Genomic DNA, 20426 nt, shown 5'->3' on the forward strand with positions numbered 1-20426 from the left:
ATTATTCTCTTTTTGCATCCAACTTATTCACAACCCTGTCAATATCTCCCACAAGAATCATTTTGCATTTATATAGCTTCTTTCATGGATTGAGGACATCCCAAAGCACTTTAAGGCTATTGAAGTACTTTTGAATTGCGCTCTTTGCTGTTCTGTGGGAAACAGAGCAGTTAAGCTGTGAACATATTATGCAGTCAGCACAACACAAGTGTTCACAGACAGTTCTGCTCCACGCAGAGCTGTCGCCTCACAGTGCCGGTCGCCCGAGATTGATTCTAACGCCTCCACGCGGCGCCTGCCTGTTCTCCCTGTGAGGCTGGGAGAAACTTGCGCCGCTATCTCTGGCGCGGCAGTGGCTGAGGGGAGGTCTGATTGAGATTTATATGATTATGAGAGGCATAGATAGAGTGGACAGACAATATCTTTCTCCTGGGGTTGAAATATCTTCACCTGCTTAGCCCCCCAATCAGGGTCATGTGAAGCCATGGGAGCAGGTGCTGGATGGTCGTATGAGCAGCTGGTGCACATCCCAAGTCCTGGCTATGCGACCACTGACGCCAGGCAGACAATCTCTGAAGAGTATTGATAATGGCTGGGGTCACCCATCTTGTAAAGACACTGCCCAGAAGAAGGCAATGGCAAGCCACTTCTGTAGAAAGATTTGCCAAGAACAATCATGGTCATGTGACCATGATCACCCACGTCTTACGACACAGCAGATAACGAACGATCGAACGAAATGTCTAATACTAGAAAATATGCATTTAAGGTGAGAGGGAGTAAGTTCAAAAGAGATGTGAGGGGCACTTTTTTTTTACACAAGAAGTGGAGGGTGCCGAGAATGCGTTGGCTGGGGTGGTGGTAGAGGCAGAAACAGTAGGGACTTTTAAGAGGCGTTTAGATAGGCAGATGACTGTGAGGGTAATGGAAGGATATGGACATTGTGTAGGCAGAAGGGATTAGTTTAGTTGGTCATTTGATTACAAATTTAGTAGATTCAACACAACATTGCGGGCCAAATGTCCCATGCCTGTGCTATACTATTCTACATACTGTGCATGGACTCTCTTAAAGGTGCTTTGGTTCTGCCCATGTTCCATAAGTCATGCTGGTGGGTAGCTTAGCTGACCGCCACTCTATGTTACCCCTGATGTAGGTTCTGAGAAAGTCAGGAACTGGTTGATGGATACATATAAGAGATTGGAGGGAAGTGGGGGGGGATGTTTTAGGATTGCTCTGAGAGAGCTAGCAAGGTCTTGATATAGTGAACTCCTTTTGAGTCCAGCAAGATAAATTGTAAGACACCTGTTTTATTTTTATTTATCACAGGACAATTTAAAATGACTAATTAACCTACCAAACGGTACGCCTTCGGACTGGAAGAGGAAAAACCGGAGCATCCGGATGGAACCCATGTGGGCGCTGGGAGAACGTACAAATTCCTTACAGACAGTGACAGGAAAAAATGAATCTCAGGGAAGTATACGGTGACATACACAGTACGTACTCTGATAATTACTGTCTTTGACAGTCCACGTTTTGGGTCGAGGCCGTTTATCTGGAAAATTAGATAGAGGGTCAGTCCTGCTGAAGGGTCTCGCCCAAAACTTCGACAATTTGCCCTTGTGCAGAGGTGCTGCCTGGCCTGCTGAGTTCCTCCAGCATTTTGTGTGTGTGGCTTGGATTTCCGGCATCTGCAGATTTTCTCTTGCTTGTAGAGAAGAGATAGCTTATATAAAGAGGTAGAGGGGAGAAACATTGGGAATGTTCCCCAGGGACAGAGGAAAGTTAGAGAGCATCGCCCAACATGGGTCTCAAACCCACGACCCTGAGATTAAGAGTCTCATGCTCTACCAACAGATCTTGCCACACTCTTCTTGCACTCACTGGGGAATATATACAGTAAATTTGTAAATTGATAAATAGATTTATTATTGTTGCATAAAACAAGAAAAGTGAAAAAGTATTGTTTTGCATGCCGTCAATATTGTTTGTTCATTATGTGCCATGTCATGTGACATAGGGGATCTTGTGCTTTTCGTAACCATGGTTGCTCTTGACAAATTTTTCTACAGATGTGATGTGCCATTACTTTCTTCTGGGCTGTGTCTTCACAGGACAGGTGACCTCAGCCATTATCAATATTCTTCAGAGGTTGTCTGCCTGGCGTCAGTGGTCGCATAACCAGGACCTGCGATCTGCACCATCTGCTCATATGACCATCCACCACCTGCTCCCATGGCCTCACGTGACCCTGATTGGGGGGCTAAGCAGGTGCTACACCTTGCCCAAGGGTGACCTGCAGGGTAGTGGAAGGAAGGAGCACCTTACACCTCCTTTGGTAGAGATGTATCTCCATCCCGCCATCCCTATAACTTCCATATAGATCATCTCATTACAACAGTGCATTGAGGCTGGCCAAGGGGAAACAATCACAGAATGAAGAAATAACGTATAGCAGTTATTGAGAAGGTGCTGTGCAGGTAGACAATGATCCGCAAGGCCGTAATGAGTTAGGTTGTGAGGTTAAGAATCACTCATCAAACCATGGATTTCAGTCCATTTGTGTGATATGTGTTCACAAGCTTTTGGATCTTCTGCCCAATATGGGAGGGGAAAAGAGAGAATGACTGAGGTTGGAGGGGCCCTTGATCACATTGCCTGCTTCCCCGAGCCAGCACAAAGTGTGAACAGAGTCAAAGGAGAGGAGACAGCTTCTCCCCATGGATTGGGCTGTGTTCTCATCTCTGCAATTTCTTGCTGTCTAGGGCAGAATTACTGCAATACCAAGCCATGATGAATCTGGATAAGATGGGTTTTTTTTTGTGAAACAAACTTCCCATGAATTTGGCCAACTTTTTCCCCTTTCTTAAGATACTTCATAAAACATAGATCAAACTTTTAATTATCCTGGATAGTACAAGGCTGAGTATTTAATTTTGTTTTGATAATGATTCTGCAGAACACCTTGGGACATTTTAAATACTTTGATAACGTATGCCACTCTCGTATGTTCTTGATGTCAGTCCATAATTAATCTGCTATGTAACACATAACGACTCTGTAGATTCTTTTCAATCAGGAAGGTAAACATTTGCATTTTAATTAAATGTTTCCATCATTAATTAACAAGATATCAATGCCTGCTCCCAATTAATATCAATGATAATATCGAAATCACATAATCATTTTGCTTTTTATATTATTACTTTTAAGAATCTTTCCAGTAACTTTGTGAAATCTGCTTTAACCTGGTTAAACTGTTAACCAGATAAGTGTTAAAAGTTGAGATGACAAAGGTAACAATAAAGATTAGTTTTACTTGTCACATGTACATTGAAGCACACAGTGAAATGTATTGTTTGTGTCAAATCAATTTAGTGAGGATTGTACTAGGGGCAGCCTGGAGCGTGTCGATACACTTCCAGCACCAACATAGCATGCCCTCAACTCACTAAACCTAAGAGGACATCTTTGGAATGTGGGAGGAAATTGGAGCACTTGGAGGAAAACTACGCGGTAATGGGCAGCACGTACAAACTCCTTACAGACAGTGGCAGGAATTGAACCCCAATCTTACAGTTGGCACTGTAAAGCGTTACGCTAATTGCTATGCCACATGTTGTACTTGCTCTGACTGTAACCAGATATCTTTATTTTCAATCCTTTTCACTCATTCTCCTACTGAAACTCCTTCTGATAATTAATATAATCACCTCTTCATTTTGATATTAAAATGATGCCCTTACCAATGATTAATAATTCACGTATTATTACATGTTGCTCTTAATGATCCATTTTTCATTAATTAACCATAACAGGGGCTGTCAGATTTATAAGTAATATTAACATATCAAAACTATACATTATTAATGATAAAAATCTTTATTAATACTAATTGTATCCATATGCCAAAGATTTTCCGTTTCTGCAGGCAAAATGGATGAATTTGAAATCCTCAAAGACCAGTGAGTTTCTCCAGAATTTAATGTGGGGTTTAACATCCATAGCCACAGATTCATCAGTGATGCTGATTACTGAACACTGGGATCAAAATGGATCACTGAAAACATTAACACTTTCTCAAAGCCTAACTTAAGCATGTGGAACTTGACTTAATCAACTCACGGAGTGAATGAAGAAGGAATATTGGTCTTGTTGAAGAGTCTAAGTCTGAAAGATCGACTGTTTATTCATTTCCATAGATGCTGCCTGACCTGCTGAGGTCCTCCAGCATTTTGTGTGTGTTACTCTGGATTTCCAGCATCTGCAGAATGTCTTGTATTTATTCTTGTTGATTTGGATGGCACACGTTGGAATTATAACTTCAATGATTCAATGCACTAAGAGTGCAATTGAAAAATAGGAGATTAAATTTTCAAAAGCCTCTGCCAGGGATGGTCCCAGTTCTGGCTACAAAAGAAGGAGAGTTGGGCAGGGGGCTAGCAACCCTATCACATTAAAAACCCAGAGCTAGAGAAACACTAATAAAAAATCCAAATCCTCATCCCTGGGAAAGGAAGGATCTTTGCCCAGAAGACAGCTGAAGCTTTGAGGTGAACGTAGAAATCACGGGGCCAATCAACGTTCTGCCCAAGACAGAGGACTCCGGTGAGCTGCTGCCAGTGGCTTATTCCCCAGTAGGAGTGAGGGGCTAAAGAAGAAGAAGAGATTTACAAATAACCTAAAAAATGTTTTATTTTATTTTATTTTTAATTTATTGAGATACAGCACAGAGCAGGCCCTTCTGGTCCAAGGAGGCACGCCACCTAGCAACCTCTGATTTAATCCTAGCCTAATTACAGGACAATTTACGATGACCAATTAATCTACCACCCAGTATATCTTTGGATTGTAGGAGAAAACTGGAGTACCCGGAGGAAAGCCACGTGGTCACACTCCTTACAGGCTCCTGCGGGAATTGAACCCTAGTCACCGGTTCTGTAAAGCTTTGTGTTACCCATTGTGCTAACGTGCTATCCCCGAGCATGTTCAGAGTCAAGCAGCGTCTGTGGAGGGATGAACAGAATTAAGATGTCAGAGGCACGAGTGACTAGAGATGCTAGAATCTGGAGCCAAAAGAAAAAAAGAAGACTGCTGGATGAACTCAGTAGGTGAAGCAATACATGGAAAGGGAAATAGACAATTGGTATTTTGTGTCAAGTCCCTTCATCTGGACTGAAAGAGTAGAGTTCAAAGTTCAAAGTAAATTTATTATCAAAGTATGCATTTGTCACCATATAGTGTGAGCATGTGGCCAGGTGGTTAAGGCAATGGACTAGCTACCTGAAGGTCATGAGTTCGAGCTCCAGCCGAGGGAACGTGATGTGTTCTTGAGTAAGTTACTTAATTACACATTGCTCTGCGACGACATTGGTGCCAAGCTGTATGGGCCCTAATGCCCTTCCCTTGGACAACATTGGCAGACTTGCAGAATGGGCAACTGCTGGTCTTCCATACAACCTTGCCCAGGCCTGCGCCCTGGAGAGTGAAGACTTTCCAGGTGCAGATCCATGGTCTCGCAAGACTAGCGGATGCCTTGAAGTGCCCTGAGATACATTTTCTTACAGACATTGTTGAGACTGACCGTCACTGGAGAAACTGGAGAAGTTGTAGATATGAAAGTCTTTATTCATCATGACAAATAGATATCCTCCTGAAGAGGATCTTGGTAGGGTCCCCCAACCTCAACGTACATCAGATTCTTATACCCTTAGCAAACAGCAGGTAACGGTAAGTGCTTCAACATAATTTCAATAACTACAATGACATTGTTTACCTCAATTCTTTGGGTTGACAAATTGTTCCTTTGAGGTACATATTTACAGTGGAAGCACTTTGTAGTTGGTAAGACACCTCTGAAGATTCAAATGCCTCTGCTGGGAGAAACTAATTAACACAGATATTTGAAAAGTTCTGAGGAAAGAGAGCCAGGTGCCTATCTGTTGATAGAGCTATGTGATTGCATCAGTCTGGTCAACAAGCTTCTCTGAACTTATTTACAATGGTGAAAATCACTTAAAGCCACAGTTGCCTGGATTGATGCAGGCCAATTAACACAGCCTCATTGTCTTAACATTTGGCTGATGCAAGCACCACATGGGCACCATTTTGAAAGCCATATCTCATAGTCTTTGTTCCACAGGGAGTATTGTTTATCGGCAAAGGCCTGCTTTTAACTTCAATTTACTGCTTGCAATTTACAATTTACATTAAGAACTGAAGACTGTTTTTTGTTTGAATTAATATCTGCTATATTAACATAACTCCAGAAAACTCCCTAAGAGCTTTCACAGGAAAACAAAGAAATACAATAGAATCAATCAAAAACTACGCACAAAGACAGAGAAACAACCAATGTGCAAAAGAAGACAAACTGTGCAAATAGAAAATAAATAATAACCACAATATACTTTCAGAGGAGCAGAAATGATGCCACAAGAGTATGAAAGGATGTAAGGAACAACTAATAATAGATTCTGTAATTCTAAATCAAGCCCAGAGAAAAAGCAGAAATCTTTCATGTTGTTATATTACCAAAGAGCATTTGATTCTGTTCTATACTCATGGTTAATAAAAGCTCTTAATATATATCAACTTCACCCAACACTTGTGAAATTCCTGCAACATCTGATGAAGCGTTGGCACACTATAATCACCCTATCTGTTAAAAACCAAAAAAGAATAACCACCATTATCAAAATAAACCGACGCATTGTCCAGGGCGACTCTCTAAGTCCACTGTGGTTCTGTCTAGCTTTAAACCCGCTCTCTAATTTACTCAATTGGTTGAAAATAGGCTATCAAATCAGAGACATCCTAACGAATTATACTTTGACACACCTTCCATGCATGGATGATTTGAAATTATACACTCCTTCATCTGTAAAGCTAAAGCAATTAATTCAAATAGTAGAACTATTTTCTAAAGATATAAACATGACCTTTGGTCTAGATACATGCAGAGCATTAAACATAAAGAAAGGTGCAATGGAGCTAATAGAATATAAAACAGAGCAGCAGGGTACAATACAACTGGTGGATTTACATGAAACATATAAGTATCAACAAGCAAAGAAAATAGATCATATTGCGATAAAGGGAAAAAACTTAAACAAAATTTACTTCCGGGCTGAAGAAACTCTGCCAGAGTTCAATAGCAAAAATATAACAAAGGCAATAAACACTTTCACTATACCCATATTCTTTTGGCATCCGAAACCAATCTGGAAAATTTACAAAGAAAATAAAAAATTAAATGACAAAGTAGACTCAAATGCACTTACATTAACACTACCTAGGACAGAAGGAAGAAGGGAAATAGTAGACATTTTTAAAAATTACATTATAGTCAGATAAAACAGCTAAGGCAGGGATTCCCAAACTTTTTTAAGCCATGGACTGATACCATTAAACAAGGGGTCCATAGAACCCGGGCTGGGAACCCCTGGTTCGAGGATACCTTCGTATGAACGACAACAGGATTCAGCGCTCCACATGAGCACGTGCAATTCTGAGAAGAAGTACACACCACGAACGTTAAATGAAAACTCAGCCCAGAAAAATGAAGAAATAATCACTACAGAAGAAAAAGTTAACCAATGGAAGAGCATGGCCCTTCATGGAAGAAAACCCCATGATCTGAACAGACTAGATGTTAACAAGGAATTTTTGAACACGTGGCTCACAGTTAGAGACCTCTTCCTAGAAACAGAAGGGTTCTTTGTGGCAACACAAAAGAATTATCGGAAATACATAATAAAAGACCAAAAGATTCAAGGCGCTAACTGTAGAAAACACAGAGAGAAACCAGAAACAATCCAACACATTACAGTATCCTGCAGCAGTTTAACTCAGTCTGATTCCTCACACAAGCACAATCAAGTGACTAACATCACGCACCGAAATCTTGCTTTAAAATACAAGCTCATAAAAGAAACCATAACTTACTATAAATGCAAGCCTGATCCAGTTGTATAGTCAGAGTCCCACAAATTATATTACAACTGATCAAATATTACAGATAGCGCATCCATAATTACTGTCCAGACATAGCAAGATTGGGGTGGGGGTGGGGGGGGGTGAAGGCAGGGGATACAACAAGTTGGTGCCAGTGAACTGTGGTTCTCAGGGTTGTATATGGTGACATACATGTATTTTGCTATAATATTATAGGATAAAAAAGCAAGAACAACTAATTAATAGACATAGCCATTCCAAACACTAAGTGAAAAACATCAGAAGTAAGCTGAATTAGAAGAGGAAATTGGAAGACTATGGTACAGGAACATGGTATACATTGTCCCCATAGTAATACATACAGCTGGTATCATCCCAAATTCACTACACAATAACATTACACAATTAGGCCTACACAGCAATGTTTACGTAAATCTCCAGAAAGTCACAAAACTAAACACATTAGAGTAGCCCAAAAGTTCCTAGCATTTGACAAATGAGCATGCTTGGCTATGCCTGTACCTCAGGTTTTACCAGCTTGAGCTGGGAAAAAAATAAATAGTAAATAAACGATACAAAGAAAATAAGTTGTAGAATCCTTGAAAATAAGTCCATAGGTTATGGAATCAGTTGAGTGTTGAGGTGAAGTGACTGGTATAAAAAGGTGAGGGAAAGTGGTGGGATAAGTGATTGGTGGATCCAGGTGAGAAGGTGTGATGGGCAGGTGAAGGAACACAGATTGGAAGTAGCAACAGAGGTTGAGATTAATAGGTGGAGGCTACAAGAAGCTTGGTTACCCTTTGGCGGTGTTGGGAAATAATCCTTTGACAGTTGAACTTTGACAGTCAGAACTGCACTGTAGTATCAAAAAAGTCTCCAAAAGTCTCCAAAAGAATTGCAGATTCTGAAAATCGACAATTAAATTTATGCAAAACATCGGCAGATAAAGCTGTACCTGTTGGGTGGGAAAGAGAGAGAGAGAGAGTTAGTAACATATCTAGTCAAAGAACCTGTTCATGTGAGGTTTCTTCAACCTGAAATATTGATTCTCTCTCCATGGATGCTGCCTTGCCTGCTGAGTGTTTCCAATATTTTCAGTTTTTTTTAAAACTTCAGGTTTCCAGTATCTGCAGTTTTTTTTAAAACTACACTTGGCTTTCAACCTTCCAGGATTTTTAACTCCTCCATCACTTGTGGCAGTCTGTGTAAATTTTCCATGTTTTGTGGCATCTTGCAGATGAAGATAATGCCATCAAAATTCAATATAAATTCATTATCAAAGTACATTTTTGTCACCACCTACCACCCTGAGATTCATTTTCTTGCAGACATTCACAGTAAAACAAAGAAATGCAACAGAGTCAATGAAAAACATAGGACACTCAAAGCAGCTGCGCAGGTTGACTCTGTGGTTAAGAAGGCATACGGTGCATTGACCTTCATCAATCATGGAATTGAATTTAGGAGCCAAGAGGTAATGTTGCAGCTATATAGGACCCTGGTCAGACCACACTTAGAGTACTGCGTTCAGTTCTGGTCACCTCACTACTGGAAGGATGTGGAAGCCATAGAAAGGGTGCAGAGGAGATTTACAAGGATGTTACCTGGATAGGGCAGCATGCCTTATGAGAATAGGTTGAGTGAACTCGGCCTTTTCTCTTTGGAGTGATGGAGGATGAGAGGTGACCTGACAGAGGTGTATAAGACGATGAGAGGCATTGATCATGTGAATAGTCAGAGGCTTTTTCCCAGGGCTGAAATGGTTGCCACAAGAGGACACAGGTTTAAAGTGCTTGGGAGTAGGTACAGAGGAGATGTCAGGGGTAAGTGTTTTACTCAGAGAGTAGTGAGTGCGTGGAATGGGCTGCCGGCAACGGTGGTGCAGGTGGATGTGATATGGTCTTTTAGGAGACTTTTAGATAGATACATGGAGCTTAGTAAAATAGAGGGTTATGGGTAAGCCTAGTAACTTCTAAGATAGGGACATGTTCGGCACAACTCTGTGGGCCGAAGGGCCTGTATTGTGCTGTAGGTTTTCTATGTTTCTATGTTTCTAAAAACTACTTACAAAGACTGACAGACAGCTAATGTGCAAAAGGTGAACTGTGCAAATACAAAAAAAAGACATAGAAAAATAATAATAAATAAATAGTAAATAAATAACACTGAGAATATGAATTATAGAGTCCTTGAACCGTGTCCATAGGTTGTAGAATATTGAGGTGAGTGAAGTTATCCACACTGGTTCAGGAGCGTGATGGTTGAAGGGTAATAACTGTTTCTAAACCTGGTGGTGTGGGACCTTCTTCCTGATGGAAGCAGTGAGAAAAGAGGATGTTTTGGAAGGTGGGGTCCTTGGTAATGGATGCTGCTTTCCTGTGGCAATGCTCCTTGGAGATGTTCAGAGGTGGGGAGAGCTATTGCTGTGTGTTTCCTTAAAAAAGATCATTATTTCATTCTCTTTCACATGTGTACTGGAAATGACATTAAACATTCTTGAGCTGGGGAAGAGGAGTCACTTAAAGTACGTGAAGTAGGGACTAACCTGCAAAATTAAATGCCTGGATGAAACTTGCTTAGGCAGCGAGACCGATAAAAAACAGACATGTGTTTATGTTAATTGGTAGATTGACTGGATGAGAAAAACATATTTTATCTGAAGAATAATTTGTGGGTTTTGAATTCACTGCCACAAAAGGGATGAAAGTTTTGTCAATATTTAAAAGTTATCTGAATCAGTAACTTTCAGGGCTCTAGGCTAAGACCCAGGAACTGAGTGCAACCTAAATAGTTCCATGACACTGGCATGGATATGATGGGCCAAATGGTCTCACTCTGAGCTGTGAATCTATGAATTATTATGAAGAGGAATACTGGTACTAAAACCTCAGTAATCCTGAACTGCAGGGTGGCATGAGTGATTTTGTGGAAGACTAGGATCATTCTGTATACTTCTGTGAAATGTAGGACTCCCAGATCTGTGACCTGTGTCTTAGTGTACAGGATGCTCAACATTTAGGTAAAAGGCCATGGACTCAGGGAGATGACCATGAAGAAAGTTAATCCAGAATTTTTTTTACAGCACCAAGACATTGCTGTTGAATGTTGTGATGATAAAGTCAACAATCTCAGGTGGATATAGAATATACTATGACCCAGGAACTTCAAAGGACATTATGATTTATGGTCCAGAAATCCTGGGCACAGATACTGACCACCATTAAATAACAAAATTATCACCATGGATGCTGATTTTCTCCAAACAAAACCTTTTTTTTTTAACAGCATCTTATCAAATGCCTTCTGGAAATCTATGTATACTATATTTACTGGCTCCTCTTTATCTAGCACATGTGTAACAGTTAAGGCAATTCTATTACAGGTCAGGGAATTGGAGTTTGGAGTTCAATTCCAGAGTCCACTGCTTCCTGTGGCCTCTTGGGTTTCCTTTGGATGCTCTAGTTTCCTCCCACAGTCTAAAGACGTACCAGTTAGTGGATTAATTGGACAGTGTTAATTGCCCTGTGATTAGGCTTGGGTTAAATGGGTGGATTGGTGAGTGGTGTGACTTGGTCTAACATGAAACTGTTCTGCATTGTATCTTTAAATAAATAAAATAAATATTTCCAAGAACTCCAATAAATTGGTCAAATGTGACTTCCTTTTCACAAAACTACGCTGAATTTGCCTGATTGCATTGAATAAGTCCCAATGTGTTCAACAAAAGTTTCTATTGCTTTCCCCTAGGTCGATGCTAAACTGGCCTGTTGCTTCCTTTACATGGTACCTTATCAAATGTCTTCTGGAAATCCAAGTATACTACATCTACTAGTCCCCCTTTATCTATAGCACATGTTTCAAAGAGCTTCAATATTTGTTTTAAACACATTTTTTTCTTTCACAAAACTAGTACCACTACCAAAACCGAAATCAAAATGGAGTTTAAATTGGCAAATTGGTTACTTGCTGTGCAGTGAAGAACTTGGTTTGCATACAGATCATTTAATCACACCAGTGCACTGAGCAGTACAAGTGAAAAATGTAACAGAAATGCAGAATAGTAATGTGTTACAGTTACAGAGAAAATGCGGTTCAGGCAGACAATATAGGTCATATGCAGTACATGCATGCGCAGGTACGATAAATTACTTCTTGCAGCGGCATTGCAGTCACAGCATCAAAGAAATAGCATTCACAAAAATAACAAATTGTGCATAAATTATACAAGAAAACACGATTAGAATAAAAAAAGTGAATTCTAGTGCGAAGTGATCGAAGTGGTCAAAGTGTTGCTGTGTTCAGGCTTGTGCAGGTTAGCTTGCGGTTGAATGGAAGTATCTGTTCTTGAACCTGGTGATGTTGGACTTCAGGCTACTCTATCTCATGCTCATGGTAGATGTGGGATGGCATGGCTCTAATGGTGGGGATAGAAGCGTCTCTTAAACTCCTCTATCGCATTTACCTCCTCCACTGCCTCTGGCAGCGTATTACAGAAACGCACCACTCTCTGTATTAAAAAAAAACCTGACCCCTACACATTCTTTGCACTTACCCCCATATAACCTTAAATGCACGCCCGGTAACATTAGTGGTGAGATCAGATAGAATAGGGGCGTTTAAGAGGTCGCTAGACAGATGAATATACAGAGATTGGAAAGATATGACTGATATACAGGCAGAAAAATTGCAGTTCAGTTCGGCATCATGTTCGGTGCTATCTAGGTCTGTTCTAAATACTACATTTTGTGAATGAATAACTTAAGACATGTCTTCGTATAATCCCCGCGGTTCAGAAGTATCTGAAAATATTTCATTTTGAATAAAATGATGAACGCACTCTTGCCATCTGAGCGGAACTGCCTTGTTAAGGCTTCAAGTCACTGGATGAAGCCTTAAGTCGTGCATTCAATTGAATGCAGTTATTGTTAGGGAGCGCAGCGATGATACCATACCGATGCAGGTGGGATTCCGCAGCGCAACATTAGAGCCACGGCGCTCCACCTGAGGTGACAGTGATGCGGTTCTGAGGCTTTGGAGATGGAGGCTGCCAGCCGGCAGGAGGTACAGGAGCCTCAAGTCCCGAAACACCAGATTCAGGAACAGTTATTACCCTCACCATTTGGCTCCTGAACCAGAGAGGATAACTTCACTCACCTCAACACTGAACTGATTCCACAGCCTACGGACTCACTTTTAAGGACTCTACAAGTCATGTTCTGGATATTTATTGCTTGTTTAGTATTTTTTTTTTGAATTTGCAGTTTGTTGTCTTTTGCACATTGGCCGTTTGCCTATCTTTGTTGTGTGCAGTTTTTCATTAATTCTATTATGTTTCTTTGTATTTACTGTAAATGCCCGCAAGAAAATGAATCAGGGTGGTGTATGGTGTAATATGTTAATTTTTATAATAAATTTACTTTGATGCGCCCTGTATTTCAGATAATTTCTACAAAACAATAATATGAATATCACCTATATTTTTATGTGATGTTGCGCACGTTGCCGATTTAGGCTTTAAACCATGCGCTTGACAATCTGGTCCTCAAAGAGTTAAAACTCTACCTGAAATGTCATTTCTTATTTGGAACTCGGCGAGTGACGTGAACGGTGACTGATGTCATTGTTGCGACTCCGCCTCCAGCCAATCCTGGAGGAAGCTCGACGAGAGATGTAAATAAGGGTGCCCTTATTTGGAATGGAAACCACACCCCCCCGGATCTTCCACCTCCTCCCTATCCCTTCCACTAGCTCGCCCCCCCCCTCCAGCTCTTGGGTGGGTGGGTGGGAGGGAGGGAGAGTTGGCAACTTGCAAGCCCAAGAGAAGGTGCATTCCTTTGGGATAGCAGAGTCACAAAGAGTCGGGGAGGGAGGGAGGGAGGGAGGGGAGGGGAGGGGGGACAGAGAAAGAGAGGGGATAGGAGACAATCGCTGAACTGCAAACCACGCCATTCTCCCCCGGGGTAGGGGAGTAGGTGGGGTGGAGAGGGAGGGAGGGGGGAAGGCATGCAGGAAAGGAAAAAGCTTTCCTCAATCTTTGGATCGTTATATGGATAACTCCCTCTCCGTAGCGTTGCTTTCAGGATCTGAAAACCCGCTTTGCTTCCTCCATCCCTCTCTCTGTGGCTCACACCGGCGGTGTCGGATGCAACTTCGCGCTGCTGAATGAGAAGATAGCGCTTCCAAAAGCCAACATGTTCACCTCTCATTGAGAGCCGAGGAGGGGAGACTAATCTCAAGCGCAACTCTCTCTCTCCTCTCCTTCTCTTACATCAGCCGCTTGCTCGGGGGATATCTGTGGGGACGGCAGCGTGGACTGGCAGCGACACAGAACACACCAAACAAATTCACATACACTCACATAATAACTACTACGGCTCTCCTGGAAGCCGTACACAGGACGGCAGGCAGGCAGACACGAAGGCTGGCTTAATGTTTACCCTTCAGGAGAACATGCCGAGAGGTGGTTTAAACATGAAGGAGGAACCTTTGGTTGCCGGGATGAATCCCGTTCGCTCCTGGATTCAGTCCGGCGGGATACTGGACGCCAACACAGCAGCCCAGAGGTTAGTGCGGGCTCTCTCTTTCGTCGGTGGGGCACCACGGCGGGGGGGGGGGGGGGGGGAGAATGTGAGGTGAGGGGTTGATTGTGTGGCTGGGAATGCTGGCTTCAATTCCTGCCGTTGCCCCATGTGTACGGGTTGACGACGAGTCCTGGATTACTGGCCCTCGTACTCTCCGGATGGGACTTTGCTCTGTGTCTCTCTGTCTCTGTCTGTCTGTCTGTCTGTCTGTCTCTCTCTCTCTCTCTCTCTCTCTGTGTGTGTGTGTGTGTGTGTGTGTGTGTGTGTGTGAGAGAGAGAGAGAGAGCGAGAGAGCGGGAGACAGAGAGATAGAGAGGGAATATCTCGATCTTTCAGAGAGCTGAAGATAAAATGAATTAAATATGCCCCCACCCCCGTCAAGTTGCTTTGTCCGACATTCTCTTTTTCCCTGCCTCTTTTTATTGAGCCGATCTCTTTGCACTCTTTTAAAAAATCTCCTCTCGCTCTGTTTATCTTTTCATTTTTACGTCCCTCCCTCTCTCTCTCTGATTTTATTTCCCTCTAATTTTCCCACTTCCCATCTATATTGTTCTGTTCCTATATTGTTCTGCCTATATTGTTCTGTTCTTTATCTCTCTGTCCACCTCCCGCTCTCTTTCTATTTACATTTCTCGTTCGTTCATTTCGCCCCCTTCCCACCCCGTCTGAGAGAGGAATTAGGAATTTCAACTTTGGTACAGAACTCGCCCACTCACCCTGGGTCCGTTTCTAAAACTTCTCTCAGCTCGCCAGCCTTCGCCGACTGTAAATTGGAATAAACAACTATAACGTGACGAGAACCTGGTACATTAGAGATAGTTTTCACTGGCCATTATTTTCTTCCTATTTTTTTCCGACCGATCTCATTCTGCACAAGCACATCCATTTACACATCACGTCGACATAATGCAAAGAGTGTAAAGTTTCCAAACCCTTTTCTAAAGTATTCTCTCTCAGTGTGTGTCCCGTCTTTCTCCCGCAGTCGCTGGCTCTGAATACACTGCGCTCCGAATGTAGAAAGGACGATATACCCCTGATTTGCGAAATTATACTAGTTTGATATTTCAATTTACCTCGGTGTACTTCCGAACACTTGATTAATAAAGCTCCTTTATTCGCTACTTAACTGTGCGGTAAGGGGTATAATTGAGAATTCAAATCAACATCCATAAAGAACAAGATGTTAATTTCATTTAATGCAAAACCATATTGTGTTACAAAGATAAAGAACTGTTCCATCTCTTCCGCCGCCGAGGTCGTAACTGTATCCATTCCCTCGATGAGTTCGGTGTAACGGTCAGTCCGAGTTGCGCCGTGCATTGCTTTAGTAATCGGCGGGTGTGTTGCCGTTCTGTGCCCGCAGTGGGGTAGGCTTGGCCCGGTCACACTTTGAGAAGCAGCCGCCCTCCAATCTCCGCAAGTCCAACTTTTTCCACTTCGTACTGGCTCTCTACGACAGACAAGGGCAACCCGTGGAGATCGAGAGGACCGCTTTTGTGGACTTTGTAGAGAAGGAAAAAGTAAGTTTCATATAACGGTTCTTTCAAATTCGCCTCGTCTTTTTTTGCCCTTCCATGCCAGCTCCTCGCCCAGCCACGTTAAATTCCCGGGTCGTTAATCTTAATTACATTTACACCCCTTGCCCTTTTTGTTGCCTCTCATTTCCTCAGCCTCCCTTTAAACTCTACCCCATCCCTTTATCTCCCACGCTCAGCCCTCTTTCTACCTTCTCACCCTGAAGTTTCCTCCGTTTTAATGTTCGACACCCTTCAGCCGCCGAGATCAGAATTCTGCTCAAACTGGTCGCTACCCATGTCATTCTCCCCCTTATTCTGTGGGCGAAAAAAAACCTGAGCAAACTCTACAACCGCAATTTTTTTCGGACAGTTTTAATTTTGTTTTTGAAAGAATAGAACTCAAGAAAATGCAAAGTTGCATTGCGCTGTCCGTCTTGCATTTAAATCATAGTTACAGGTAATTCCTTTTCCGCAGGAGCAGAACGGGGAGAAGACGAACAACGGCGTTCACTACAGATTACAGCTTCTGTACAGTAACGGTAAGAATCGCAGCCAAACACTGTTGAGCTCCTCAAACTCCCAGCGCAAATATTTCAGCCTTTTTACTTGTATGTAGTAAAACCCTTCCGTCGTTTTGTTTCTTTTTTTCGAAGCGGGATTGCTTACAGCTAAGCGCAGCACGCATCTTACCCAATAATTCTCATGTTCCCTGATATCTGTGTGGTGTTTCTTTCTTAAAACAGTTCAACATACACTAAACAAATTACTATTGTACTTAAGAAGGAAGAATGCACAATAAATATTAAAAAATAAACATGCTCCGGTCTAGGAAGGTAACAATGTCCCTCAAAACCGGTGTTTCTACTTAGCGCCCGGCACCGATATGAGCACCATGTTTACACAGACTCAAAGTGTTTTTCAAAACGGCAAATATTCGCGTCTTTTTAAATCCAGCGACTTGTAGAAAGTGAGAAAAGTATGTTTAATTACAAGCGTAACATCGTAAAAGTTATGCACAGAACTTTGCTACTATTTCTATTATATGCATTCTTATAAGTTTTTTGGAAGCTTTCTCATGTAATTTGACACATGTATTGAGGCTATTTAAATATTTATTCTGTTAAATACATTCAGCAAGAAGAACAAATTAAAATTATATTTAAAGTTTATCTCAAATTTCTGAAACTGTACGTTGCCACATATATTTTATATATAAAAGCTTCATTGTAAAACTAGTCGTGAAATCTGTTGTTTTGCGGCAGTTGTACACTGTAATACATAATAATAAAAGCTATAAATTACTGTAAGAAATATATATTTCCTTTTGTAATATAAATTCTAGTTTTATAAATAAAATAAGTAGCGCAAAGAGAGAGTTTTAAAAAAGAATAAAATAGTGAGAAAGTGCGCATGGGATATTTGTTCATTCAGAAATCTGATGGCGGAGGGGGAAAAGCTGTTTCTAAAACACTGAGTGTGTGTCTTTAGGCTGTTGTATCTCTTTCTTGATGGTAGCAATCCGAAGAAGGCATGCCCTGGGTGATGGGGGTCCGTTATGGTGGATTCCATCTTTTTGAAGTATTTGCGTTTTGAAGATGTCCTCGATGCTAGGGAGGCTGGTGCCCATGATCGACCTGACTGTGTCTACGGCTTTCTGCAGTTCAAACGGTCGGCGGGAATTTGCTAAACACATTTAAACCGCCGTTGCTGCGCCCAGTTGTGTGAGGGAGATGCGTCATAACTTTCATAAAAGCAGAAGAAAAGATGGAAGTAACAGATCAGGCAGCATCTGTAGAGAGAAATGCAGTTAACGTTTCAGATCGGAGATCCAAAACGACAACAGTTGTTTACTGACGGAGGCTGACCTGAAATGACTAATTTTTAATTTTATTCAGAGATACAACAAGGTTACAGGCCCATCCGGCGCAACGACGGCGTGCCGTCCGATTACACCCATGTGACAAATTTAGCTTCTAACCCGCACTTCTTTGGAATGTGTGAGGAAACCGGAGCACCCGGAGGAAACCCCCACGGTCACAGGAGAACGTCCAAACTCCTTACGGATAGTGGCGGGAATCGAACCTTTGTTACCCGCGCTGTAATACGGATACGCTAACCTCCACGCTGCCGTTTCTCCCAACACATTCAGTCTCTGACCTACTGAGCGCTTTTGTATTTATGACCAAGAATAGCGTCTTTAACTCTGATTTTTGTTTGGCGGTGTACGTTTCCCGGGTCCTGCAGGAATTATTCACCGTTTCATAACCTTATTCCCCGCACAGACGATAATGATCCGCACGGAGCCGATGCTGGGTTCCGCGTTATTAACAAGTCAAAGTTCAAAGTATATTTATTATCAAAGTACGTGTGTGTTACCATATGCTACTTTGAGATTCGTTTTCGGTTGTGCCTCATTGCGAAGACAGTAACCAACGCATGCCTTCTCGCAGAGGGTTCACATTCAGCTCGTTGCGTGATCTAACGTAACACAGACAACATACTGGGCTAACTCCGCAGGTCCTGATAACGGATCTCGGCTTGAAACACCGGCTCTTTATTCCCTTCCATTACCTGACCTGCTGAGTTCCAACGGCAGTCTTTGTGTGCGTGTTACTTGGGATTTCCAGCACCTGTAGAATCTCTTGCAAATCTGATCTATTAACCTACAGCGGAGGGCCTGTTGGCTGAGGTTGCGTTCTGACTACTTTGATCCAACCTCCAGTTAGTTATGAAGTAGAACCACCGACACAGGGGGAGGAATTGTCATATTTCTGCGGGTATTGCGTTTTATTAAAAAAATTATTTTGTTTGACCGGGCTGGGAGGCAGCTTTGGTTCACGAGGTTTTGTTGAAGGGGTAAGAGACCATAGAAAGGCAACGTTATAACCGATTTGGAAGATAAATAAAGTTAAAGGAAGTGGAAAGAAATGGAAGAGAGAGGGACAGAACAATAAAGGTTAACTGAACAAAGTAACCCAGAGGATGGAACGTTACAGCACAGTACAAACCCTTTGGCCACACCATGTTTTTTTTAGAGATACCGCACAGTAACCGGCCCTTCAGCCCAACGAGCCTGAACTACCTAATTACACCCATGTGACTAATTAACCTACTAATCCTTACGTCTTTGGACTGTGGGAGGAAACCAGAGTACCCGGAGGAAACCCATGCGGTCACAGAGAGAATGTACAAACTCCTTACAGGCAGTGGCGGGAATTGAACCTGTGTCACTGACGCTGTGAAGTGTTGTGCTAACCATCACGCTGTCGTGATGTCCTTTTAACCTAGTGTCAATCTTCCCTCCTGCATAGCCCTCCATTTCACTCTCATCCATGTGCCTATCTACTTACTGCCTGTTATGCCGCTGGCATTTAGGGCAGCAGTGAAGGTCCTCCATCTCTAGTGGGTTCAGGCATTCCTTCATCATGGCAGTAGCTTCCTCTCGGCTTTCGCTACTGTCAGTCATGCAAGTCCCGGGTGAAGACTCAGGAATACCATCGCACACAGAGATAGGATTCTTCATTGCTGTTTCCATACCGACTTTGTACTACCAGTCAAGGTTGTTAGCCCTGAGCTGAATCTACAAACCTGGAGGACAGGTGGACCACCCCAAGTCCATTCTCTACCTTTTGACCTGATTGGCATGGGTGACCATACATAAAGCCCTGGCACCAGCCAGCATAGCTCTCTGGGCCATTGAGGCACACAAACCTCCAAACCACAGCAAGGCTGTGGTCCTCTTGAAGGATTTACCTATCGAAGACTTTCTTAAGTGGCCCTAATGTATCTACCTCTACCACCACCCCTGGCAGTATCTAACAGGGACTTGTCCATCTGTTCTAATTAAGGTTTGGATAGGTAAATATTTGGATGCTAGTACTTCAAAAAGCAAGTTGCTTTGACGTCCAAATATGAGGTGGTTTTTGCTGAAATTTCTGTGAGGGTTCACCAATTTCGGTTACAGTTTTCTGCAAACTTCATTTGTAATATCAAAATAGAAGTGCAGGTCGATGAGGCTAGGCAGAGTAATAGTTTGGCATGGACTAGATGGGCCGAAGGACCTGTTTCTGTGCTATAGTGTTCTATGTCCCATAACTCTTAGGTATTGTAATAGATGTCTACTTCACTGTCTGGTAGAGAAGTTAGTTCTGTCTTTATGAGTGATATAGACAGGGTAAATGCCAGCAGACTTTTCCCACTGCGGTTGTGAGAAACTAAAAGTCATGGGTTAAAGGTGAAAGGTGAACTGTTTAATGGGGCCATGAGGGGGAAGTTCTTCACTCAGGGAGAGGTGAGAGTGTGGAACAAGCTGCCACTGGAAGTGGTGGATGCGGGTTTGATTTCAACATGTAAGAGAAGTTTGGGCAGG

The 20426-nt window shown here is 42.3% G+C and overlaps 1 protein-coding gene across 4 annotated transcripts in view; it reads left to right on the forward strand.

Annotated features, from left to right (window-relative positions):
- The first annotated feature begins 13959 nt into the window (after window positions 1–13959).
- The window catches only part of LOC140196863 (transcription factor COE3-like), a 498386-nt gene continuing 491919 nt past the window's right edge, over window positions 13960–20426 (forward strand). For all 4 annotated transcript variants that reach the window (XM_072256750.1, XM_072256751.1, XM_072256752.1 and 1 more), the window contains exons 1-3: window positions 13960–14522; window positions 15904–16060; window positions 16533–16596. In XM_072256750.1, the coding sequence (XP_072112851.1) occupies window positions 14389–14522; window positions 15904–16060; window positions 16533–16596 (355 nt within the window). In that variant the 5' untranslated portion in view covers window positions 13960–14388. The remainder of the gene's footprint in view (window positions 14523–15903; window positions 16061–16532; window positions 16597–20426) is intronic.

This window comes from Mobula birostris, chromosome 4 (genome assembly GCF_030028105.1).
Source record: "Mobula birostris isolate sMobBir1 chromosome 4, sMobBir1.hap1, whole genome shotgun sequence".
Lineage (NCBI taxonomy): Eukaryota > Metazoa > Chordata > Chondrichthyes > Myliobatiformes > Myliobatidae > Mobula > Mobula birostris.